The 26,551-nt window shown below is 51.4% G+C and overlaps 1 protein-coding gene across 6 annotated transcripts; it reads left to right on the plus strand.

The window, feature by feature from the left end:
* Positions 1 to 143: 143 nt before the first annotated feature.
* On the plus strand, positions 144 to 25,631 carry klhl13 (kelch-like family member 13). Of its 6 annotated transcripts, none has more exons than XM_084697488.1 (9): positions 144 to 278; positions 2,197 to 2,281; positions 11,800 to 11,871; positions 13,223 to 13,364; positions 15,237 to 15,369; positions 16,383 to 16,579; positions 16,870 to 17,665; positions 20,891 to 21,004; positions 24,377 to 25,631. In XM_084697488.1, the coding sequence occupies exons 2-9, from the start codon at positions 2,217 to 2,219 to the stop codon at positions 24,862 to 24,864; spliced, it is 2,007 nt and encodes a 668-aa protein (XP_084553614.1). In that variant the 5' UTR covers positions 144 to 278; positions 2,197 to 2,216; the 3' UTR covers positions 24,865 to 25,631. The 6 variants fall into 6 exon arrangements, with proteins under 6 accessions (XP_084553614.1, XP_084553615.1, XP_084553617.1 ...); XM_084697489.1 differs by having other exon boundaries at positions 2,197 to 2,269; XM_084697491.1 differs by lacking the exon at positions 11,800 to 11,871.
* Positions 25,632 to 26,551: the final 920 nt, after the last annotated feature.

Genomic DNA, 26,551 nt, shown 5'->3' on the forward strand with positions numbered 1-26,551 from the left:
CAAACATTTTCAACAAGTTTCTGATTGAGGAGGAGGTGGTGGTGGTTAGCTTGCTGGTACACAAATCAGAGTGGCAGTGCGAGGTTCTACTTCTACATACCCATAACTTCATTGCTTTGTGCGTGGTGAGTAGATTGCCATGTAAAATCACCAGTAACCAGCCTGAATACTCCACCGTTCCAGCAAGCGAGGTCTTGATAGGCTGGATGACTGAGAGTTTTCAGTGGATTTGGGGTGTCGCGAAGAGAGGAAAACAAGGACGTATCCCGCAGTTGCAGGTACGAATTGCCCAGTTTGAAAGTTTATTAAGTGGGATTTAACATAGTTCAAAACTAATGTCATTGTTTCACGTACTATTTAATAGGAAAGGCTACCAATCGCTTGCTGCCTTAAAATATTAACGTTACGGTACACCTTTTGGTGGTTGCTACTTCTGGTGGCTATAGCTAACGAATCAGACTAGAGCTAGCTAGTGCTAGCTACCTAGCAAGTGCTAAGTTGGCTAACGTTAGGCTAGTTAGTTAGCTTGTCATGCCAAACCCGACTGCACTCTAGTTATTGTCAGAAACAATCCCGACAAGTCTGTCATACTATATATTAGTATGCCACCAGCCAACTAGTTGTTTGGCTTGCTAGTTAAGTTATTTTTAACAGTGATATACTAACAGCGTTAGCCTGAAAGTTAGCTAGCTAGACTTATAAATCTGTCATCTACTTCTGTCACCGCGACGTGAGCGTCGCGTTAGCTTCATGTCATGATAACGCTAGGTGGCTAATTTAGGCTTGTTGGGGTGAATAAATGTTGACAATTGTAGAAGATGGCTTGTAGCCATGGTTAGGCCCCATTACTATTTGGTTTCTAATGATGTGATCATTCTTAAGACGTCAATACCACATTGTTTTATAAACCCAACAACCTTTTAACGCTCCGAAAACCATACGACATCTTTACTATGATGGAACGGCGCACGTTTTGTAAAGGTAGTGCTTCTCCATTCTAGCTTAGACTACTTGTTGGTTTGCTAAAATCTTCTTGAATGTCGAAGACGCGCTGGTCATGCTAGTGCTAACTTGATGTTTTGTCTAAATGCAATTTTACTTTCTCCATGAAGTTGATGGCTAGTTGGTAAACGTTTTCGTGTTGACAATTTTTATGTAGAATGTAGAGGCAAGAACCCGGCCTGCCTTCAGTAACATGACACCTGCAGCTACCTGACATAACTGTTCTGGATGTTTAGTTGCTCCTAAAGAAGCCCAACTCTAGAATTCTCGAAACCAAGTTGAGTGTTGTTTGAGGTGTAAATGTCATTGTGTAGCAAAGGCAAAACTATGTACCTGCAGCTAATTTATTTGAATTGTATTGGTTATTTGCACTGTGTTCTAAACATGAGTAATCTCTGCCTGTCACCCTGTTTGGCTGTCATCTGTCCAGTATAAAGACAGCGTTCACTAAAGTGAACAATGGGCCCTTTGCCACACATTTTTTTTCAGTTGTCAGCTGATGACTGAAAGTCAGTTTTTGAATAAATCCATTGTTGTGCTTGTTTTATAACCATGAGGTCCTCAAAATGTGAAACAAAATAGTTCTCCTTTGAAGTTTGTTTTTGTTGAGCTGAAGTCGTAGATGCTTTTATTTAGTTTGGTTAACCCCCACCATCACTAGTTACAGTGTCCTTGAACAAGTAGCCTCGGCTTTAGCGAGGACTGTATTGTCTCTGACATTTTCTACTGCCCTTCGTTCTCCTCTATGCCCGGTCTCAGAGTGTGTCGTCCCCTTTGTGAGGCTGTGGTCATCTGGACCATGAACTCAATCCACACACGGGCTGTGCTGCAATTATCACCCCATCTGATATCCTCTGTAATCAGGACCATGTCTAACAGTGGGGTGCAGGCAGGACAGATGGCAGACAACGCCCCAAAATATGAGTCTGAAATATTAATAGAAAGACCATATGCTCACAGTCCATTAATACATTTGACTTGGGACAGATGATAGTGGAGAAGTGGATGATGTTGCTCAAACCAGGGCTATTTCAGTTGATCTTCTATACATTTTTTTGTTTTGTTTTCACTCACAAACTGACTCTTGTATGAGCTAATGTTGTTCTGTAGAGAATGTGTGAACTGTAAACTGTTTCGTTCCCTGTGGACCTTTTAAAGATGGTGGGTCTGTGCGTTGTCTTTCTGTGTTCACAGAGGTGTGGTTTGGCGAGGGAATGGAGCACCCTGTGAACAGAGGGGAGACCATGTCCATGGGACTGCACGACAGGTACTGTGCAATGTATGTCCAACTTTATTTTATCTACTCTACCATCACATTTAACATTAACATAACACACATATTAATACGTTTTAAAGTGCATGTAACCGCAACCATACGCTGTTTCCAGGTCCCCTCTGAACTGAATGCTTTTTTTACCAGGGGACTAATTCATTACCTCAAGTTGAGTGGGTTTCCTCCATAAGCCAGTTAACTTGCCATTGGCAGAAGTTCCAAAGAAGTTCTATGATTAGGGGGGAAATTATGCAGGAGATTAATATATGTAGTTGAAAAAAATAAATATATATGTATATAGTTGAAAATGTTGTGTAATGAATGATTGTCAGCTCTGTGTCCTCCCTGGCATTTGTGTCAGGCTTCGTTAATCCCCTGTCATTCATGCCTGTTCGCTTGTTGCTGCAGCTGTTCTGATGGATTTTGCCTGCTTTGAAGACGTCATGAAGATTTAAGAAAAGTTCTTGAAACAGAAATGCTTTTATGACAGAGAGTTACAGATTTAGCTGTGCTCTTGAACTATATGCATCGTTGCTTGTAGGCTTTACTTACAGTGTACTTGAGCACATACACTAGCCTTTACGGTTCACTGAAGCCATTATACTTCACTAGTCTTAACAATTGCCAATGGCTGCTTTGGCCCCTTTTGAAATCCACCTGAATTATTTGCATGGCAAGGATGTTCGGACAAGCCTTGTAGTCTATTTTTTTCTGTTTCCAAATCTTGGTTCCAGTCTTCAAGTCAGTCAAGAAGTAGTTTGAGATCTCAAAACTTGCAGGCTGTTCAGCTGTCAAGCAGAAAGCTGCCTCATTACAGGCACCAAGTAAGTGGTTGCTAGGCAATGGCTGTCTTAGTCCAGTGAGTATGTCTCTGTAGTGAGTTGCGGTGCAGTGGAGCGACCAGGAGAGGTTGCAAGCTGACTGAAGGCAAAGCGGATGATGATTTAATCAAGAGCCTAAATTGCCACTTGCCAGTAGTCTTGGCATATAGCATGTACACAACATCGACCAACCCACACTAGTTTAGGTTGTGAAGAAATACTCTTTCCAACATTGTGTTTCAATGAATAGAGGGGATGATGCTCTGTTGGGACAGAATTGCTTTGTGATTTGTTTTGAGTGACGTTGGTCTGATGAAAGCGTGTTGGTTTGCAGGAAGCTGGGTCTCGGTTTGAGGTTCAGATAAAAATGTACAAAGTACATCTTTTTCTACAATACAAGGACAAAAATAGCTATTTAGGTCTTTGTCATTTTCCTATATTTCACAGTTGATGCCTAAAATTAGAAAATGACGTCAGTTGTATGTGTTGTTCCAGACTATTTGTCAGGCTTGGGGACAGAGTTTTATGTCCGCGTCTTTCTATTCTCAGCCGGATGATTGTTTTTATGAAAATAAAGTGTTGTAGCTTTATTGTATTGTCCTGATGACCATGTGACCTTTGAACTGAGGTTGTTGGGAGCAAGAGGTCCTGTCATCTGCCAGATGAGTTAAGCTCATCCTTCTTAAGGGCAGTCTCACGGGATCGTTGGTGAAAGGTAACTTTCAATCAGCCAGTGAATGAGAGCTCAATACCCCTGTTTGTTGCGTGCAAAAAAAACCCAACCTCCTAAAGATTGTGCTCTGAAGTTGTAACTAATTGTACCTTAACAACCAGCTCACAACAACCAGGGTCGAGAGCCTTGGATTAAACCATTAAGCAGTCATTACATCTAAGACCATCTACTAACTCTGGTCTCGGTTATCCAGATTGATTGTGAGCGAGGATGGCAGATCGTTTGTGACTGAGGCCGTGGCCTAATGTTAGCCAAATAAACAGGCTGAAGCTTGACGACGGGGTCGACGGCAGGCCACGGCTGCATTGGGTTGGTTGGTTCTATCCTCTAGTGGTTCCTGGAGGTGAAGAGTCCTCCACCAGCCCCTGCTGGAGCGTTCATCACCCAGTCCTCCTCAGGGTCTGCTCCATGCGCTGATGGATTCACTGGCGGGAGTGTGTCTAAACAAGCACTTATTCAGGATTAGATGTGTTCCTAGCCATGTTCCGCTATGCAGTGCTTTTCAAACATTTTGTGTCAAGGCCCCCTTGTTGGAAATGGGAAATCATTTCAGCTCGAGCCCGCTTCACTCCCTATTGCACTTTTTCTTTTAATAGCAATTATACTTTCTTTTTATTTTATACTATCTCCCCGGCTTCCTAACCCTAACCCTACCCCCCCCCCCCCGGGTGTTGTGATTCATGCCCCGAAGTTTGAGCGCCACTCTGCTCATGTTAAATATGTCATCGTTCGGTGAAGAAGCAAACAAAAACTCAAAGGCTTTAATATACTGTGAAGGACACCAGCCCTGTAGGTGTTCTATCCCTCTGTCTCCAGTCGTTTGATTTGATCTGCCATCGTGCCCTGTGGTCGCTCTCATAAACATCTCCTACGTGTCAATTGAAAGTCCTGTCACTCTTGTGCTGACAGATGTACAGGATCTTAGACTCTGCCCGGCAGAAGAAGCAAGATTGTTTTTTTTTTTTTATGTGAGTGTTGATGGAGGGAGACAGAATAAGATTCCCCTCTCTGCAGCGACTGACCCCTCTAGCTGCTGCTGATCCCTTACTGTGGAAGTCACTCGGACAAGATTCGGACAACCAAGATCCTCCTCCAACCGGTAGATGGAGGATGTTTGTGTCAGGCCGCAGTCAGGACGGCTGTCTCTATAGTCCTGATGTCTCCAGGCGCGAGCTTCAACACACCCTTCATGGTCTGTGTAAATGTCAGACTAAGGCGCGCTTCACAGAAGCCAATTAATTGGATCCGATGGACAATCGTGTATGCATCCTCTTCTCAGCGATGTCTTCTGTCTGTTCTGTAGTATGTAGTAACCCTAACCCTGAATCCGTTTCTTCAGTCTTAGGGATCGTGTGTCTGACTCTGTACTTGGTATAATGGTGTGCGTGTGTCTTTGTTTAGTTTACGAATCAACACTAGTAGTTTAGTTTAGGACGTTGATGTAACTGTGCCCTTATGTCCACAGATGGAGAGCGTTTTATCTTGCCTGTGGCCTTGTCATTCTTGGCCATGCTGCATCCTTCAGGTTTATCACCAAGGAAGTACACCAGTATAAATATTCCTCTATGTTCTACAGTCTGTTATCGAGACAGAAATGTGTCTGCAATAGGTGTTAATTGAATGTTGGCTGTGCTGTGTTGACTGAGTTTCATAATTGGTTTCTCATGTTTATTTTTCTCTCGAAAGTTAGCCCGCCGGTGTGTGTATTGATACAGAGAAGTAAAAATAGCGTATTTGTCAAAAGTATTGTACCAGTGTTCATTCTCTCTGATATAAATATCAGTTCTTTTGTGTTTTTGTAAATGGGCTCACATCTGGCTGTGCTCTCGCACCACTCATCTCACAAAGGGCTTTTTAATCCCCTCGTTCCCTTTTGTCTTTGTCCCTGCCACCTTCATCCACTTCAATTTGGGCCCGGTAAAAAAAAAAAAAAAGACAATGTCGTCTTTTCGAGTCCAGTTCACAGAAGAAAGCATCCAGGGGCCACTCGGGCACGTGTGTCCTCGGAGGGGAAGGGGTGGGCTGGAAGATGGTGACCTGAAGCCTGGGCCTCTGCAGCAGACTGCAGCATCCGGAGTTGTGGAGTGTGATCCTACATGCTGAGGAGCTGGCAACATGGAGCAATGGCAGTTGGATATTGTAGCCTGTCTGGTCAACAGAGAGATGGCAGTTGGATATTGTAGCCTGTCTGGTCAACAGAGAGATGGCGGTTGGATATTGTAGCCTGTCTGGTTGACAGATAGATGGCGGTTGGATATTGTAGCCTGTCTGGTCAACAGAGAGATGGTGGTTGGATATTGTAGCCTGTCTGGTCGACAGACAGAGAGATGGTGGTTGGATATTGTAGCTTGTCTGGTCGACAGATAGAGAGATGGTGGTTGGATATCGTGGGCTGTCAGGTAGACAGACAGAGAGACGGGGAGGGAGACGTGAGGAGGAAGATGGCCAGGGTTCACTTTGCGTGCGTGAGATTCTATAAGTGTTCTTGTGCAAAGGCGGAGAAAGTACTTGTCAAAAGAACAAGGTGCACTGGAAGCCTAGCCTTAAACGTTCTTGACGTTGTGCTCAGCTGTCGTTGGACGAGAGGGAGCGTAATCGCAGAAACGAGCACAGCGCCCAGCTCTATGCCTGAGTTGTTCCGCTCCCACGGCTCAGATGGAAATTGTTCTGTACACGTCTGAGGGTGGACGTTTGTGTTTTATCAAGATGAGCTGTTGTTTCCAGACAGGGCTACGGCTGGCTGCACACCTGCAGTCTTTCAGCTCCATTCCAAAAAGCTCCATTGCTTACTGTGTATTAAAAGTCCGGTCAACCTCCTTTTCTGAGGATCTTCCTAGAAGTGTTATTCTTACATCCCCACCGTTAGCTGTCAACAAGCTCTGTGATCAGCACCTTGCACCAGATACATGTGCGATATCCAACATATTACACGAGCAAGTGTCAAGTATCGGAGCTATTAGTAGTGGTGTTAATTTGCCGGTTGAAAATTGCAAGGTATTTTATCCAGTGTAAGCAAATGTTATTTTTGGGCAGTTCTCTCAATGGGGAAGGGGAGGGGAGCATGCTACTGTGGTCTAAGCCTCTGCTCAGTGCTTTGTATGTACATTCCCCTCCCTCCCTCTCTTACTCCTCCCTCTCCTCTGCCTCTCCCTATAACAAGCCGAGCACTGCAGTCGCCTGTCCTTTAACAAGGTGGCACTGTTGTGGAGCTGCTGGGCTGAGTGGTCAGAGGCCTCAGGACAGGAGGGGCTCTCCAACAGCAGGTGACTCGAGGGACGCGCGCTGAGCCAGTGAGCACTGGGGGACAGGATTCTCTGGCTTCTCCCGCTAGCGGTCTCAACCTCAGTCGCTAGCCCGCGCCGCATCCTCCACGCCACGGCTGTTGTCCGCCTCGCTCTCTCTCTCTCTCTCTTTCCTCCCTCCCCCCCCCCCCTCCCCCCCCCCCGATGCGTGTGGGCAGAGTGGGATGGAAGCCCTCGCTGGAAGCCTGTTTGTGGAAATGCTCTTTGCTGTTGATATCGCTGTAGCGCCGCGCTGGTGACAACAACATGCCGTTAAAATGGAAAAGTGGTTCCCCGGTCAGCTGGAAATTCCCAGTGCCAGTGCTTAAGACCTCAAGGTCCTCTCCGCTATCGCCCGCCTACATGTGAGTACGGAGAATTCAGCATTCACAGCATGCTACGGTGGTGCTGGGGTTTTTGACTGTTTTTTTTCTCTGGGGTGGGGAGGTGTGTGTGTGTGTGTGTGGGGGGGGGGGAGGGTTCATTACAATGATTTTTTTTGAGTACATAGAGTCCCCTTCGTTTCATTGATTGCAGCCTAATTGGGCAGACTATGACGGGAGCATTGTTGTGTGTCAAGAGCGCTTGATTTAATAACCTCCTTTGTGCGCGCTGCGCGCCGACCAGCCAGCTAGCGGAACAGTGTCTTCCAGAGCAGTGTGCCTCATTATCTCTGGCCCTTTTCAGTGTTAGCGTAGCCAGGACCCATGTCGACCGGCCTTCCACCCTGCCTGAGGCTGTGTTCCGCTACAAGGACTCCTGGCCAGGGCAGTTTGGGAGGAGTCGGTCCGCCTCTCTGCCTCACTCCCTGCCTGCCTGCCTTTGTCAGCGCTCCTGACGTGCCCTGGTTTAGGAGCTATTGTCGTCTGCTGCTGTGGAGGGGGGAAGGGCAGAAACGCTGAGGGGGCATCGGGGGCTCAGTCCTGCCTCTCAGTCTCCCCCGTTGTGTGAGGGGAGGAGCCTCTGTCCTGCATCCCCTTCTTGGATGCCTGCTGAGGGGTTTGATGTTGGAGGTCTCCCCCTGCACACTAACCTGGTCTGGGACAGAGGAGTGGCAGCAGGCTAGTGTTGAATGAAAAACAGAAAATGTCTACGTGATTGTCCTCTTCCTTAGTGACAGTTTACCGGTTTAAGTCTTTAGACTTGGCATTAGAAATATCGGTTACTTTTTCTCAGTGCTAACGGATATTCAGAGGGATTGGATCCAAACTGAATCGACTCCCAATCTTCCGTGTAACCTTTGCCGTGGTTAATGATCTTGACCCCTCTCTGCCTCTTGTAAGGTTGGGTTGAGCTGGAGCAGCAATCTCTCACGAGATTTAGCTTCACGGTCTGTGTTGATATTGTGTCAGCTAAACATCATCACATGGGCTGTAATGCAGTGTGTCGTATAGTTTTCACAGTATGGCCGGACCTAATTTCTCTTCATTCTGACCCACCTTGTTAGCTATGTTTTACCCCATTAAAAACGACTAACCTCTAACTGAGCCCTGCCCTGTACAGGAAGAACTGTTTCTATTTCGACTTTACGTTGTGTGATGTGTCTTTTGAGAGGCTGATCTGAGAGCTCTGATTATAGGTTTCTCTGTGGTCTCTCTCCGAGGAAGGGAAAGGAACTGTGTTTCCATGGTGCCCTCCGAGCGAAGCCTCTACCCTTGTCGTGGGTTAGGTTTGGTCTGGTTCAACTTTGAGAGGGAAGCATATGGAGTGTGCCCTGACATAGAAACAGGGATGTAGGGATAGAGGGGTATTTTAGGATGAGCTGGTGTGTGTAAACGTGTGATGGTACCTCTGCTGGAGATTATCATGGTGTGTGTGTGTGTGTGTGTGTGTGTGTATTTGCCTACAGTGATCCCACACAGGTTTAAATATAGCTTAGCTGCCCATGGTGCAGATTTCATGCTTGGGAGGAATGGCAAAGGTTCCTTGTCCAGAAGACCTACAGAAATACTTCAGGTTCACGTGGAGGTCTGTGTTTATCCCCCCCCCTGTCCCTTACTGTTAATGACATCCTTGTTTCAAGGACATGGAGAAGCCAGCCACCAGCAGATATTCACTGTTGTCTTGATATTGAAACAAGTGATCTGGTTTCCCTTCTGGTGTGGGGAAGTTTGGACGTCAGCGATGAAGGTCACAGGAAGTTTGGATGTCAGCGATGAAGGTCACAGGAAGTTTGGACGTCAGCGATGAAGGTCACAGGAAGTTTGGATGTCAGCGATGAAGGTCACAGGCAGTTTGGATGTCAGCGATGAAGGTCACAGGATGGTTGGGTTTCATCGCTGTCCAGGACGGCTCTCATCCTGCTGGTTCCAGACCGGACGCCAGGGGCCAGTTCGACTCGAGTGACGACCGTCCTGATCTGACTACCAGGAAGGTGCCGTGGCCAGCCTGTTGGCCAGGGCAGCAGTGAGGGATCACGGGGGGTACCGTGTGTTCGTCTGGTTTGTGGGCCCTGCTTGGGCAGGGCCAGTTAGCCACAAGGCTGCCAGGTTCACAGAGCAGCCCTGCCGCACCCTGACACAACCACAGATTCTTTCTCCTGTCATTTGTGGGCAGGTCCATGTTTTCTACCCTACGACTCATGAGCATTGTTCTCTGCCCCTGCTAGGCCAGGCCAGGCCATTTTAGTTATGCAACCAGAACACTGCATCCTCTAAAATCCAATGTAAATGGGATTACGCAATACTTCATTTGAAAACGCAGCACACTCTGGGTTAATGTTTCCTGGCGGCTAGGCCTTTCACTTTAATGCTGATCGTGAGGCTTTCGGTGCAGAGATGATGGAGATGTGGCTCGGCTCAACAGGGCTGATACCAGGCCTGCTCGGATGCAGGTGCGTGCACCTGGCGTGTGTCGTGGTCGTGTTCTCGGGGACAGTGTTGGTCTTTCCCGAGCAGCCAGCCACGTGTAACGCTGAAACCATGGAGACCCTCCTCAGTTCGGGGCCCCGGCTCACGCCGCATGCGGCCGGTGGTCTCAATTCTGTCCAATTCCTCTTCAAATGATAAACATGTTGATGATACCTGCAGGAGAAGCCTACACACTGCGCCGTGTCTTTTGATGTCTTGTCTCACAGTAAGCGCATTTTGGTGCATGACGTGGTGACTCATGTTGCGTGACAGGAAAACCTTTTGGACGCCTCTTCCTCCTCGGTGTATCAGAGAGGAAGACCGGGCCTCTCTCTGTCTCTCGCCACAGGCTCATCAAACATGTCCAAAATAACTGGAGGTGGTAGCATTCTGCTCTTGGTGTTTGTGAATGGCCCTCGAGGCTGTTGTCGGCTGTTTCGTAATGTTACCTGCTGTCTTCCAAAGATGATTAAAGAATGTGTTTTCTACCTCGCCGGAATAACAATGGTCACTTTCAGGTTGAAAGCCTGTATTTTGCAAAAGAAGCAGCGCGATAGGGGGGCATCATTCTAGATGTTATGTGTGCATAAACAGCAATTAAACATTCATTCTGACATTTTTGGCAACATGTATATTTTCAAAGGAATGCCCCTCTCTGTTTGATCGTTTTTCTCTCTCAAAGCTTAATTAAGACACAGGTGCACAGTCCAACCCAGTTGAAAGGGATGTTAGGTATTCAAAGATGAGGAGGTACGAGGGGTCAGACCCACCGTGAATTTCCTTCACAGGGAGACGAAATCTGGCACAGCATGAAATCACATCACAGCTGCTCTGCTCCTGCTACCTGGAGCACGGCTGCACCTCATTAGCATCTCAAATTGGGGGGGGGGGGGGTCTGTCGTGGTAATTCAGTGTTTGGGGAATTGGGATGGACTTCCTTTGAGATGTCCAGGATTCACAGAGGAGGGTGGTTACACAATGTGAGCTAGAGGGCTCGCTGGGTGAATTGAATGTTCTCTAATGTATTGCAGCAGTCGGTTCTATTCTTCAGGGACTTGGGAATCAGCCACAGGAGAAAGTGGATTGTGTTGGGGGAGAATGTAGCTTAACTGATGGCAGGTTTGTAGTTTTGGACACAGCCTAATGTGTCTAGGGGCCGAGAGTGGGGTCTCTCTGTAGGTGTTTGTCGTGGTGTTGATGTTATATTTGTTTGTTCACCTTTTTTCCCTTTCATTCCCTGCCCCTTCCCCTTTCCATGCTTTTACATCTGTAAGAAGCATGAAAAAGGATGGTGTGAAGAAATTGTGTGTTAACATCTCTTTGATTAAAGTTGCTGCTGTCCTTAAGATGCAAGTTTTCATTATAGTGATCATCCAATTTACAAAAGCAATTAAGACTCTCCGCACGCCTACCCCTATCCAATTTGACCAATTTAATTAAGTGTTCCCTGGTGTTTCTCAGAAGTGGTTCACACTATTTATTTCTCGTTTCTCCCAAGCAGCCGCTTCTTGCCACGTTGCAGCCTCTTGCTAATAATACAAATGTCCTCCCCCACTTCTTTCCACTGATGCAGAGTAGTCACTAGACTTGTGTACCAATTGTTGGTGTGTCATTCATAACTGTCTGTCTCTCTGTCTGTCCGTTTGTCTGCCTGCCTGTCTGCCCGTCGGCCCGCAAGCGCCGGTACGAGTGTGCCTGTTTGCGCACAAAGAACGTAGCGTTCACCTCGGGAGACGTCAGAACGACGCCCTCCCGTGTGTCGTTTTGTCTTTCTGCTGTCTGTGAGGAGTCTCTGTGTCTGGGCTTCTTTTAGCTTCTCTCTCTGTTTCGTCCCCGGCAGCCACCAACACTCCTTTGTGGTTTGGACGACCCACTCTCTCCTCGCTGCCTCCCCGACTTACCACCTGACGGGGTAAATGAACCAGCAGCTTCGCCGCCTGTGCTGTCTGTTACCGTGACTGTGCCCACTCCTGTAGCCATGACGACTCCTCAGCATCTGCAAGTGTGGACCCTCGTGTCCCGCTAGCGGCCATCCACCATCCCTCCCCCTCCCGCCTCACAACTCCCATGTATGAATCCTGACTCACTGATCTGCTTTAGAACACTTTGCTATGCCTCACCCCCTCCCCCCCCCCCCCCACCCAGGCCTGGAGGCTGGGTATGTGGCCTTGCACGGTGTGGGGGTGTCTCCGTAGCCTCTTAGTGAGGCTGTCGTGCCGGCTAGTTTGTTTACCTGTGGTGGTAGTTTTAGTAGCTTTGGCATCGTTGTGTGTGTGTGTGTGTGTGTGTGTGTGTGTGTGTGTGGCGGGTGTTTTGAGGAGACGGAGGCTAGGCCTGTATCATCTTGAATGATCGTGGCGTCTAGCTGTAGACGATGACATGTGAGGGGAATCATAATTGGAATGCATTTCCTGATCCTCCTCCCCAGTGTTATTGCAGCCTTGGTTCTCTTTGATGTCAAACGTTTTCGATTCTCGTTTTAATGCAAAATGATCCGATGAGAAGCGCGGGAGACAAAATCTCTTCAGCTCTCACAAACAACCTTTTTTTTTTTATGATAGAAATGCTTGTCTGCAGTCTGTCTCCTGCACGGCGTGAATGGAATGATTGCGTCGTTTGTGTTGTTTTTCGTTGCTTTCATCGTTGGGGCATGAAAGTCAAGGCGGAACTGAAGAGCTCCAGCGATGGTCTGTGTCCTGTTCCTCTCCATTATCATAATGAACGGAGAAGCGCTGTCTCGTTAGCTGCAGACTGATACCCAGGCACATCTGGGAGCTGGGCCCGGGCCACGCCCCACAGAGGAAACTCCACCTCTTCCAGTATCTCCACATCCTTAGACGTGGGGGGGGGGGGGGGGGGGTATACCAGTGCCTTGTCAAATGATCTGTAACGTAATAGTGTTACAGGGGCCTTGTCATCTAGCAGGACCCGTTTTCCTCACCTCTTCTGTGTGTGTGTGTGTGTAGCAGTTGCGAGATGCTGGGGAATTCATGTACTGTGTTGTGGAATAGAACCGTACAAATAGACCTTCCCTCGTTGTGTATATTGCTGTGTTACATCTTTTGTGGCGTTTGAGCTTTTCCTAGTTTTGGCATTCCCCAAGTCCCCAGTCAGTTGGTAATGTTTCTCTACTTTGACACTAATTATGAGCTTATCTGGCTGTCTCTCTCCCTGTCTCTCTGTGCCTCTCCCTGTCTCTCTCCCTGTCTCTCTGTGCCTCTCCCTGTCTCTCTCCCTGTCTCTCTCCCTCTGTCCTTTTGCAGATCCCTCGTGGAGGACGACGACCCTCACATGAAAGTGTCGCTCGGGTGCGGTGACATGGGCGTCTCCGCCCACCTGCAGGCCTCCAAGACCGGAAACACCCGCTTCTTCACAAGCAACACCCACAGCTCAGTGGTCCTGCAGGTGAGGAGCCCACTCCCTCCCTCACCAGTCCCCTACCTGCTCGTCAGACTCCAACGACGTGAAGCCTAGCCATTCTGCTGCACTGCAGACCGCTCCTAGCCTAGCGTGCCAGGCCACGGCTCGCTGCTTTGCCATGCCACCCTCAGAATATCTGGCTCCGTTCCCTGGCCTGTGCCCGGCATCTGTCCCCGCTGAAAGTCGTCATGGCCTGGCAGAGCTGCTTCCCCTGGCCGAGGGGGGGGGGGGCCCAAACGCCTCAGGGCTCAGCCTCTTGTGATGGTGATGGGTTTCAGTTCAGTTCCTCCCCTCCCCTTTCACAGTTAAACCGTTCTCCTGGCCCCTGCGTTTTGAAGGCTGTTCAGAGCTGTCGTATGGGTGTGCCTGAGCGAGTGAGGCAGCACATATACCCACACAGCCTGCCTCGTGAGGCAGCACCTATACCCACACAGCCACCTCGTGAGGCAGCACCTATACCCACACAGCCCGCCCCGTGAGGCAGCACCTATACCCACACAGCCTGCCTCGTGAGGCAGCACCTATACCCACACAGCCAGCCTCGTGAGGCAGCACCTATACCCACACAGCCAGCCTCGTGAGGCAGCACCTATACCCGCACAGCCCGCCTCGTGAGGCAGCACCTATACCCACACAGCCAGCCTCGTCCGCACCAAGGCATCGATTGACGGCGTCTAAGGTTGTCAGGCCGCTGCTATCTGCGTCTAATTGCGGCAGGCTATTATCACGGCCTGGCTCTTAGAGGCCACTCAGTCAGTTATTGATGGATTGTAGCTTTTTTTTTAAATATATATATATATATATATCTCACAGAAACGAAAATGTACAGATGTAATTTCCTGTGATGTCAGTCGAACTGTGTTTTCAGCCATTACGTGCGGGTGTCAACCCTCGCACGCTTGTGATAGCAGCAGCAGCTGTTTAAGGGGTTTGTCGCGGTAACAGTCTGAGGAGATGCCACTGTAGCAGACCAGGGTTCACAGTTCATGGAGAGATCCTACCCTCCCTCCCAGGCCCTCGTCTGCCAAGATACTCTGTACGCTGCATGAGACCTAAACATCATTAGGATGTGTGGAGCGCATGCCGCCTATCCAGGGCTGCCTGCTAAGTGACTGCTGAGGAAGCAGTCAGCGTTGTCGGAGCATGGCGCCGGATGTTGATTGGCCACATTGTGTCTTAATAGACGTTTCATCGCGCATTTTGATCAGCACTTTTTCCTCAGCATAAAAAGGTCAGGAAAAGGGCGTAGCGCTGGAGAAGGGGATGTTTTGAATCTATGTAGCGTGCTGTGGAATTAATCTTGATACTTCTGTTGTGCAAATAAAACTGTTGCTATTCAGATCGTATTCTCTTTCCAGATCAGTTATTTTGTCGAGTACCTCAATGTTTTTTTAGAGGGGAAATTTGTGTGTTTTTTTGGTGTGTTGTTATTTTGGAGTATGCCTGTTAGTCTGTTGTTACTTAAATCCAGTCTTACTGTGACTATGCTGGCCTGGGGCCCAGGTTCCAGGTGCCCAGGTTCCAGGGGGCCCAGGTTCCAGGGGGCCCAGGTTCCAGGGGACCAAGTTCCAGGGGGCCCAGGTTCCAGGGGCCCAGGTTCCAGGGGCCCAGGTTCCAGGGGGCCCAGGTTCCAGGGGCCCAGGTTCCAGGGGCCCAGGTTCCAGGGGCCCAGGTTCCAGGGGCCCAGGTTCCAGGGGCCCAGGTTCCAGGGGCCCAGGTTCCAGGGGACCAGGTTCCAGGGGACCAGGTTCCAGGGGGCCAGGTTACAGGGGCCCAGGTTCCAGTCGTAGTCTCTTACCTGCTCCACCTAGCTGCAGTCTTTAACCTGCCAACCCTGTCCTCCTCTCTTCCTCCCAGGGATTTGACCAGCTGAGGATAGAGGGATTACTATGTGACGTCACCCTGGTGGCGGGGGACGGTGACGAGGCCTTCCCCGTCCACCGCGCCATGATGGCGTCCTCCAGCGACTACTTCAAAGCCATGTTCACAGGTAAGCCCCGCACCGCCACGCCACATGCTAACGCCAGCCACCTGCTAACGCCAGCCACCTGCTAACACCAGCCACCTGCTAACGCCAGCCACCTGCTAACGCCAGCCACTAGCTAACGCCAGCCACCTGCTAGCACCGCCACAGAGCGGGAGCGGGGGAGGAGCCGCGTGGCCTCGTTAGCGCTGATGAACAGCTACGGTGGGATTAGCTCTCCGGAGCACCACAGCTGCTAACCGCGTGGGGTTTTCAGTGGTGGCAGAAATAGCAGAGCTCCGTAGGCTGTGTATGTATTTCTGTGTGTGTGTTTGAACTACCAATAGAAAATCAAAAGGGTATTACTTGATTGTGTCTGTCTGGTGTCGGCGGCGTGGTTGAGAAAAACACATTGAGGTTGTCAATCTCTCTGGAAAAGCTTTGTGTTGCATGGATTCTCTTTGATTTCAAATCCTTTGTTGTGTATTTTTACCACCATGTCTCTTTTTCTTATCTTCCTCTCTTAGTTCTTTAATTGTGGTATTTCAACCAGAATTATACACCTGATGCCATTATCTAAAAAGACAAATCCCACCAAATAGTTATTCCTTAAGAGGGGCAAATGAGACATTCTCATTAACTCGAGGAGGTTAAACTGCTCTTAGATGAGAACATATACAAGAGGTTTCAAAGTGTTTTTGTGTTGAAGTGGACCTGTTAAGGCGGGCAAGTGAGACTGTATTTAAGACGCTAATAAGTAGAGTAGGCTTGTGCTGAGTAAATGCTTTTCTCTGAGACCCTCAGTCCTCCAGTACGATCCTGTAGTCTCCAGGCACTGCTCAAGACATTCCCTTTACATGTAGACATCATTGCGGATGGAAGACTGCATTTCACAAGTTTACGGTTCCTCCATTTAGACTGAATTGTCAAAGGCACAATGAAATCAAATAAATTAGACTCTTAAATGGCCTTTCAAGCAAGCAAATTGAGTGGAGCCAACACCAATCTTCTCTCTTTTTAATTTTTTTGCTGTCCTTCAGGTGGAATGAAAGAACAGGATTTAATGTGCATCAAGCTGCACGGCGTGAACCGAATAGGCTTGAAGAAGATCATCGACTTCATCTACACGGCTAAGCTTTCCCTCAACATGGAGAACCTGCAGGACACTCTGGAGGCAGCCAGCTTCCTGCAGATCCTCCCCGTGCTCGACTTCTGCAAGGTCTTCCTCATATCCGGGGTAAGGAGCCTGTTCTAGCCAGCTCAGCTCCCCCATCACCAGACGAGGTGGGGGATTAGAACCTACAGCTTAACATGCGTCTGACGGCTGCTTCTGTCAATGTTGGCTTTCAGCGATTGGTCTGCTCCGTTTCAACTAGCTTCTCAATGTGTGTGTTTGTCTGTGAGGGTTCATGTGCGTTTGTTTGTTTGTGTGCCTGACATTTGAAAGTGTGTATTTGTTTTTTAGGTAGCCTAGAACGGACAGACAAAAGGAGAATCTCAATGTCTCGTTTCCCCCCCCTCTCGCAGGTGTCTCTGGATAACTGCGTGGAGGTGGGGCGCATCGCCAACACGTACAACCTCACCGAGGTGGACAAATACGTCAACAACTTCATCCTCAAGAACTTCCCCTCGCTACTGGGCACGGGGGAGTTCGTCAAGCTGCCCTTTGAGCGGCTGGCCTTCGTCCTGTCCAGCAACAGCCTGAAGCACTGCAGCGAGCTGGACCTGTTCAAGGCGGCGTGCCGCTGGCTGCGCTACGAGGACGGCCGCATGGACCACGCCCCCAAGCTCATGAAGAACATCCGCTTCCCCCTCATGAACCCGCAGGAGCTCATCAACCACGTGCAGACGGTGGACTTCATGCGCACGGACAACACCTGCGTCAACCTCCTGCTGGAGGCCAGCAACTACCAGATGATGCCCTACATGCAGCCCGTCATGCAGTCGGACAGGACGGCCATCCGCTCGGACAGCGCCCACCTGGTCACGCTGGGCGGCGTGCTGCGCCAGCAGCTGGTGGTCAGCAAGGAGCTGCGCCTGTTCGACGAGAAGGCCCACGAGTGGAAGGCGCTGGCGCCCATGGACGCGCCGCGCTACCAGCACGGCATCGCAGTCATCGGGAACTTCCTGTACGTGGTGGGCGGCCAGAGCAACTACGACACCAAAGGAAAGACGGCGGTGGACACGGTGTTCCGGTACGACCCGCGCTACAACAAGTGGATGCAGGTGGCGTGCCTCAACGAGAAGCGCACCTTCTTCCACCTCAGCGCGCTCAAGGGGCACCTGTACGCCGTGGGGGGGCGCAACGCGGCCGGGGAGCTAGGTGAGCTGGGGTTTCCCTGTTTTTCTAGTTTGCATTGCTTCTAGAAGTCTCCAGCTCGAACTCTGCAACTTTAAACATCTGGAAACGATAAGAGGGCTAAGCTCAGGAATCCATGAGTCTTTAACATCTAACACATAGGCTCCACTGATTCTGTAACCTCATACACTTGTATCGACACCCCAAGTTTCGCGCGGATGGAGCACAGCCAGCCATGAGATGAGATGTGATGGAGACTACGGAAGCCGTACAGTGGTCACGTGACAGACGGCAGCAGCGGGGTCGCTCTGGAGTGTAGACTGGAATGTTCACAGCCTAAGAGGACGTTGGTTTGACGTCAGTGCCCACCCCTTCAGCAGTCAGACTGCACTCCACTGGGGGGGGCCACCCAACACCTACATGCATTGGGCGATAGACTAATGCGTTCTGCAGAGAAGGGAGACTGACGTTTGGAATGGACGCGTGTAGCGGGCGCGTGTAGCGGGCGCGTGTAGCGGGCGCGTGTAGCGGGCGCGTGTAGCGGGCGCGTGTAGCGGGCGCGTGTAGCGGGCGCGTGTAGCGGGCGCGTGTAGCGGGCGCGTGTAGCAGGCGCGTGTAGCAGGCGCGTGTAGCGGGAGCGTGTAGCAGGCGCGTGTTGCTGCAAAGTGCTGCGTGAGACCCTGCTGTAATTGCAAGGCGGGGGGGGCCAGCTGTGCCACTAACCCAGGTGGTCTGGCCACGGGCCTTAATGAGTCTAGTGGGACAAGCATCACTCCTCAAGGTCTACCTCCAGCCTGTCCACTGCTCTACTCTGCTGGTGGGTAGTTTGGTCTTTTGTAGCTGGATTGTGTGGTTGCAGTGTGCGTAGCTGCCATGATGAATGAAACCAAACCAAGTCACCTTGTGTGAGGCAGTACTGCTGCCTCTCTCCTCCTTCATCTCCTGAAGGGTCACTGTCACTCATCCCTCTCTAAACTTGACAATTCGTCTGCATTGTATCAGTTTCTTTCATACATAAATCTGTTTGATGTAACCCTGTGAAGGTGCGATGAGAGGAGAATGGTTTGGAACTTTGATAAGCCACCGAAGGTCTGTCAGTTTGCTGTAAAAGATTTAAAGAACATAAAAGGCTTTGCACAGTCGGGGTGGTTGCAGCACAGAAAACTGTCTGTGCCCACGTCCGTGCGTGCAAGGTGCAGTGACATGTGGTAACTGCAGTTATAAACCATCAGGTGTTATATTTTCAGGAATTCTCCCCTTGACCCCCCCTCTCTCTCTCTCTCTCTCTCTCTCTCTCTCTCTCTCTCTCTCTCTCTCTCTCTTCAAACATCCATCCTGTTAACCTCTCAGGCTATGGTCCTCCATAACTGTCAGTCTAAACTCCTGTCACCATAAGTCACTGCAGTGGCACAGCAGAAGCACAAACATGGAGGAACAATGACGGAGACGCTGTCTCTGTTTAAATCATTGATTTATACGACGCTGTTGTAAATATAGCTGCGTGCCTTTGCATGGTTCTTGAGCAGTCATTTGCATTTATACCTTAAAGCCTATAGTTCCCCGAGGAGATGTAGACATGCATTGGGTTTAACTGTGTGGCTGTTACTTAATTCAGATTGGAAAAATATATATATAATTTTTTTCAGGCTTTCTCACAAATGGTTTATTATGCAGGAAGGAGATGGAATAGGCCACACAGACACGTTACACAAAAGTCTAATTGCTTGGATTTTAATGGCTTTCTCTCTTGCCACCAGTTTTTTTTTTCATTGTATTTTTTTTGAAAATGGATGAAAGGATTCTTCCATTCTGGCTGCAATTAACTGAGCACTGATCGTCCTGTGTCTGTGACCAAACATCCTGTCAGAAAGTCTGGGCCTGTGGGCCTGGCCTCAGTCTGGGGCTGTGGGCCCGGCCTCACTCTGGGGCTGTGGGCCCGGCCTCACTCTGGGGCTGTGGACCCGGCCTCAGTCTGGGGCTGTGGGCCCGGCCTCACTCTGGGGCTGTGGGCCCGGCCTCACTCTGGGGCTGTGGGCCCGGCCTCTACCAGGGCGTCCCTGAGGCAGTGGCACAGGGGAGGATACTAGGCTGCCTCAGAAAAGCTACCTGGAAGGTTGGTGCTCACACCACGCCAACAATCCCAAGGTCGGCAAAGCACAGTTGTCCGGGTGTATAGGCCCATAGCTTACACTGCTCACATGTCTAGTTCAGGTTAGGAGGTTAAGTGTCGTCACAGAAGGATAAGGCACGCCCGGGAGTTGTTGCTTGGTGACTATGGTAACCGTTCGGTGAAGAGCTCCACCTGTGGAGATCAAAGTTGTTTTGATTTTGATTTTGATTTGTTTTGATGTCGAGTTGTTTGCTACAGGCGAAAAATCACTGAGACACACACACACACACACACACACTCGTGCTCTCTCACACACACACAAACACACTCTCTCGCACACGCGCACATACCGTGACACTCCCGTTTAGAAGTGGGTGGAGGGATCGATGCGGTCATGCAGCGCTGTGCCGTCACGTGACAGAGACAGAGGAGGATGTGCAGTCTGAGCCCATCACCTGGACAGGTGACGGGCAGGGATGTGCACATCATCATCCAGATCTGAATATCCCTCTGAATGCTGAGGGACACAGACTCAGGCCTGCCACCCACAGCAGTGTTGTCTGAATGAAAGGAGCTTGACTCCCCAGTCCCAGCCCACAGACTGGAGAGCGAGATCATTGTCGGATCAGTTGAGTCTAAACCCAGGGCTGTGTTTGGAGGTTTTGATACCAGTGCCAAATCGCTACTTTTAAAACGGTTCCAGTGCATAAACAGTGCCTCAACCCCCAATATTTTTTATATATATTTTTTAAAGAGGCACAAAACGACAGTGGATGACATAAAAAACGTTTTCTTGAAAAAGCTGTGTTATGTAACGAGGTAATTGATGCCCCCCCCCCCTCCATCCCTCCCTAAAATGTTCAGTCTCTTGTCGAGCCACTGCAGTGTTCGCTGGGGGAGGTAGAAGCCTGTGGCAGGGGGGGGGGGGATATGGAGCAGGAGGAGGGCTCTGTGGGGGGGGGGGGGGGGTATGGAGGAGGAGGAGGGCTCTGTGGGGGGGGGGGGGGGGTTAAGGGGTTAAGTCCCTGAGACCTTCCAACGCCTCATTTGCTGCCGTTTGTTCTTCTTAGTTCTCACTTGACCTACTTTCCGCTAATGCTGTATATCCCCCCCCCCCCCTCTCTCTCTCCCTCCCCCAGCCACTGTGGAGTGCTACAACCCCCGGACAAACGAGTGGACGTACGTCGCCAAGATGAACGAGCCACATTACGGCCACGCGGGGACGGTCTACGGAGGCTACATGTATATTTCAGGTACGGCTCCCGGCTCCTCCTCCCCCAGCAGCGCGCCAGCCATGACGGTGGACGCAGGGCCCAGTCATCTTGGCTGAGCGTGCGTTTTCTCAGCGTTGGCGCGCCAGATGGTAGGGTTCAGTAGGCGCCCGGCCCGAGGTGGGCGGGTCACAGGGGCCCATGCAAGGCTCCTCCCCAAATCCCGAGGTCATCCAGTGGCTCTGCCTGTGTCTTTCCCCCACATCGGTGTTGCCTGGGGGTGGTGGGGGGGGGGGGGAGGGAGGGGGGGACTTGTGAATCGCTCCTTGTCAGAGACTTGGGTGCAGCTAATCCTCTGTTGCTCTGTAGGAGTCAGCACCGTGCTTGTTCACTTCATAGGATTGAAAACAAAATCCTGCCTTATGGAGATGAGCCCTCGTTTCTCAACGTGTGACTAATGCAAAGTGATGCTGTACAGAGAGAGAAAGGGAGAGAAAGAGGGAGAGAGAAAGAGAGAGAGAGAGAGAGAGAGAGAGAGAGAGAGAGGGATGGATGCGAGGGAGAGAGATTGATGAGAGGGAGGGAGGGAGGGAAAGGGCCGGGTAACTGTGTAGGAGGTGCACCATAAAGCTCACGGGAGGAGAGGTTGTGTTAAGCCAAACTGGCCGCTCCACACATTGTACACAATCAGAAGACACACACACACACACACACACACACACAGTCACGGCCCAGCCTTGTGGTGGGAGTCTGGGCCTGCTGCAGCCTCTCTGCAGTGTCAAAGCCTTCCAGCTGACGGGGCTCACTGCCTCTGCACCGCCCGCTATTTCTGTCACTGGTTGGCATGTGGCTTTTGGTCATGACTGGCACTCAAACAGCCCCTCTGACAGGAGGCAGGAGCACGTGGGAGCACGCGTTCCTCCTCCGTCACGCCAGAGGTGCGTGTCCAGGGGGCGGAGCTAAGGGGGGGAGGGTCCCTGCCAGCGCCCCTCCACCCGAGTCTGCAGGGTCACGTGGGGCCGAGGCGCGAGGTGGCCCCACGCGGGCGGAGGTGCAGGTCAGGGCTGGCTGTCGGGCCAGATCAGGCCCCACTGCCTGGCTGGGCTGCTGGGCTGTCTGAAGGCATCGCGTCAGCTGTCTGGAGCTGACGCACGCGCTCAGCCCCCACAGGCCTCGCAGCTCTCCTCCCACGGTGGGGGCCCTCACATCTGCCCGCCCGCCCGCCCACACCACCAGCAGCTCCCCACTGCTGGAGGAACTGGGGGAGAAGGGCGCGTGGTTTTGGGGGCCCCGTATCACGTTCACCTCCCCAAGTCTGATTCGCCGTGATCTCGGGTGCTATTCTGAGCTGAAAGGACGCCTGCCTCCTTTTCTTCCCATTGAAAAAAGGCTTCCGTTTCAGCGGCGCTATCTCAGGCGAACAAACTGCCTCCTTCAGCGAATCTGCCCCAAGCCATCGGTGTACTCAGAGACTAAGGATAGATCTTCACAGGGTGACATTGGAGCTTGCATCTGGCCCTTCTCTCTCTTTATCACCACGGGGGGATTTAGGGAACGTGCTGACCCATTGGTTTTTGTCTCGCTCCTCGGCACCCCCCCACCCCCCCACTCCGGGTCTCGTTGTGTGACAGCGCCACTCATCCACCCAGCAACTCATCCATTTTTATTTCTACAACCGGTCGCCGCCCCGCGCAGTCTTATCTCGTCCAACAGACGGATGAATGTAGCGGTGGCGTGGCGATGGCGGGGAGATAGGGGCAGGTGCGGCGCACACTCGGCGCAGATGACAAGCTGTTGTCCGAGACGACGAGTGTGTATGCAAGGTCGCCGCGGGAACAACGGTCTTCTTTCTTTTTTTTTTTCTTAAGGAACAAAAGTAGGTCTTTTTTTTGTTTTTGTTTTTCCCCCTCTGCCTGGGATTTGTGGCGGCGGGGATATCTGGGCGGGTGTTCAAGAAGCATTCGTGACGTCGAGATCTCCCGCTAACCTTGGGCTGTGAGGTGCAAATTCAGCTGATGTACTCCCCGTGTCAGACCGGGTCACTCTTCACTGGGTTGGATGTGTCTGCCTTGAAGTCATTGTTTTAATGGACAGGGGCTCACACTTAGAGAGAGGGAGAGAAGGAAACCTCTTGCAATCTTGGTGCTCGATCTATCCATCAGCGCAGGGGACTCGGATTGTCCCAGAGGAGCTGGCATCAGTCTCCTGATCGGCCAGGGCCACAGCCTATAAATAGGCCTGTAAGTATAGATTAATGGGTCTTGTATAGAGGGAAGCGGAGAAAGAGGGAGAGCGAGAGAGAGAGAGAGAGAGAAAGAGAGAGGGAGACAAACAGGGAGAGAGGGCTCTGGGCGGCAACAGCAGAGCATGGATTCGGGCTCCTCTCGGCATGCACTGCAGATCCTTTCTGTGCTGTGTTCGCTTCCAGCCACTCTGCGCGGGGGGGGGGGGGAGGGAGGGGGGAGGGGCTGGCTCCCACTCAGATGCATGCTGGGATTGTGTTCCTCTTTATTTTCAGCCTTCCCTGTAGACATGTCCTGTTTAGTTTTTTCTTCTTCACTCCTCCCCCTCCCTTCCTCCCTCCCTCGGCTTTGCTTGTCCCATCTCCAGCACTTCTGTCTCCACCAGGGTGTGTCTGCGCACAATCACTTTACAGTGTGGAGCACTTAGTAGCCTCCCCCTCCCTATCTCACGCTTGTTTTCTCAGGGAGAGGCGTGTTTATTATTGTTCGTCCTTAATGAGCGTGGGGCTGATGACAGGCTGCTGCTGAGGGCTGGCAGTCCCGGGGAGCCATGCTCAGAGGGGAGCCATGCCTTTCTACAGAGCACCCTCTCTGGTGCCTGGCCCTCTCTGGTGCCTGGCTCTCTCTGGGGCCTGGCCCTCTCTGGAGCCTGGCCCTCTCTGGAGCCTGGCCCTCTTTGGAGCCTGGCCCTCTCTGGAGCCTGGCCCTCTCTGGGGCCTGGCCCTCTTTGGAGCCTGGCCCTCTCTGGAGCCTGGCCCTCTCTGGAGCCTGGCTCTCTCTGGGCCCTGGCCCTCTCTGGTGCCTGGCTCTCTCTGGTGCCTGGCCCTCTCTGGTGCCTGGCCCTCTCTGGGGCCTGGCTCTCCCCGGGGCCTGGCCCTCTCTGGTGCCTGGCTCTCTCTACCCAGAGTGGCCAGTCACAGAGCTGTTGCCTGGCCATGTGACTGAGGGTCCTGGGGCGTGTCCAGTCCTGCCCCATGCTGTCCAACGTGCCAGGCTGTAATGTAGGTCTGGGCTAACGGGGGGAGGATAGAGTTCCCCATTAGGTCGAGTGTACAATTGGCTCGCTCCGTTAAATGCTTTTTTGATTAGCGCCCGGGGCTATTTTAGAAAACCCGAGAGACTCGATTTCACGGCTTGTTTGTGACCGCCGTTGTGTTGTGTCCGTTTGCAGGTGGAATCACTCACGACACTTTCCAGAAGGAGCTGATGTGTTTCGACCCGGACGCGGACAAATGGACTCAGAAAGCGCCCATGACGACGGTGCGCGGGCTGCACTGCATGTGCACGGTCGGCGACCGCCTCTACGTCATCGGGGGCAACCACTTCCGGGGCACGAGCGACTACGACGACGTGCTGAGCTGCGAGTACTACTCGCCCGCCCTGGACCTGTGGACGCCCATCGCCGCCATGCTGCGGGGCCAGAGCGACGTGGGCGTGGCCGTGTTCGAGAACAAGATCTACGTGGTGGGCGGATACTCGTGGAACAACCGCTGCATGGTGGAGATCGTCCAGAAGTACGATCCGGAAAAGGACGAGTGGCACAAAGTGTTTGACCTGCCCGAGTCGCTGGGCGGGATCCGGGCCTGCACCCTCACGGTGTTCCCCCCCGAGGACCTCACGGGCTCGCCCTCCAGAGAGTCGCCCCTCTCAGCACCTTGAGGATCGAGGGGGGGGGGGGCGGGGCAGGGGGCCACCCTGCTTGCACCCCCACAGACCCCCCTCCCCCCACACACACTATAGACATTGTTTGCACTTCCCTTTTGGACTAAATCTGTACTGCATCCCGAAGTACCCCCCCCTCCCTTCCTCTCCCAAAGCTGTGCAGAACCCCCCCCCTCCGTCTCCCTAGTGACGCGATCCATGTACCGATATGGTTTGGCAACCTAATTACATGTTAATGTTGCATATTCGGTATATTTTGGCAGGAAATACCTTGACTTGAAGAGTGACTTTGCAATTCAACTTTTCTACCTGATGTCTCTGGAGTTTTATGATGTCCTGTTCCTTTAGACGTTTTACCAGGTGAAGACCATCGTGTTGGTTACCATGCTGACTGTCTCTTCTAGTCTATGCCAGGTCAGGGCCTGCTGACCCCAGGGGGGGTCGCGTCAGGGCACATGATCACACGATCAGCCCCTACCACGTGGTTTGAAACTCAGGGGTTGGCCCACGCCCCCTCTCTCTCTCTCTCTCTCTTTCTCTCTCGCTCTCTTTCTCTCTTTCTCTCTCTCTTTCTCTCTCGCTCTCTTTCTCTCTCTCTCTCTCTCTCTCCCTCTCTCTCTCTCTCTCTCTCTCTCTCTCTCTCTCTCTCTCTCTCTGTGTCTCTCTCTCTCTTTCACTTTCAGTTGTTTCCTGCTATTGCTATGAAACCGTTAACAAAATGGTGTTTTCTAAATTTAATAAACAAGATTTTGAAAAAAACATAACATGATGATTCCCTCGCCAATTTTCTATTCTTCCCGGCAGATATACCTGCTTGTTTCTACTGTGAGCTGTGGTTTCTATTCCTAATATGTGATGTATACAGTGTGGGTCCTGTGAGCAGCTCTTCAGGTCAGTGGTCCTCTCACTGCACAAGCTACAGCACATCTCCAGGCAAACTGTCTTCTACTCGCTTATACCACAGTTCCAGCTCAGAAGTGGTTGTTCCAGTACCAAATGATCTTCCCTGAATCCGCTCCTGAGCAGCGCCCGGGGGGGGACTCTCCGCTCGGCCTCCCCTGTCCTCATCTGGCACCAAGACAAACGGTAAGGTCAGTCGGTCTGCCCACCTGGCCCTGGCCTATTAAAATTGTGCTGGCAGCATATGGTGTCCAGCCCTGAAATCTGCTTCACATTAATGCATGGAAAGGAGGCTCCCAAGCAGCTGTTCTAGGTGAGGCTGGTCTGTGTGTTTTTATCTGGGAGAAGAAGGGGGGGGGAAGAAAAAAAAACTGCCTTAGGTATGAGACTGTTGTTCATCATTCTGACTTTGTGTGACTGCCGTTCTTGAGGATGCCTATTGGTGCCGTGGGCTGTACATCTGAACAGCCTCCAGGAGAGCTGGCTCATCCCTGCCACCTGCCCTCGTCCTCGTCACTTGTCTCCTCGGGCCACCGCTGCACCGGGGCCGGTGCAGCGCAGCAGGCGAGCTCTTCCAGTTCAAGGACAGGCTGTTGGAGGCCCTGAAGGGGCCTGGGGAAAGGAGGAGGAGGAGGAGAGATGGAGGGAGCTGGGGAATTGGATTCCTGATGGATGCTTGTTGCCTCATCGACAGCCGGTCTGAGCAGTCCTGAGATGACTCTCTGTCTGAAGTGCCTGCCGTTGTTTACAGAGACGTCAAGAGGGAGTGCTTATTCTCTCTGCT

This window comes from Hypomesus nipponensis, chromosome 5 (genome assembly GCF_054491055.1).
Source record: "Hypomesus nipponensis isolate SF chromosome 5, ASM5449105v1, whole genome shotgun sequence".
Taxonomy (NCBI): Eukaryota; Metazoa; Chordata; class Actinopteri; order Osmeriformes; family Osmeridae; genus Hypomesus; species Hypomesus nipponensis.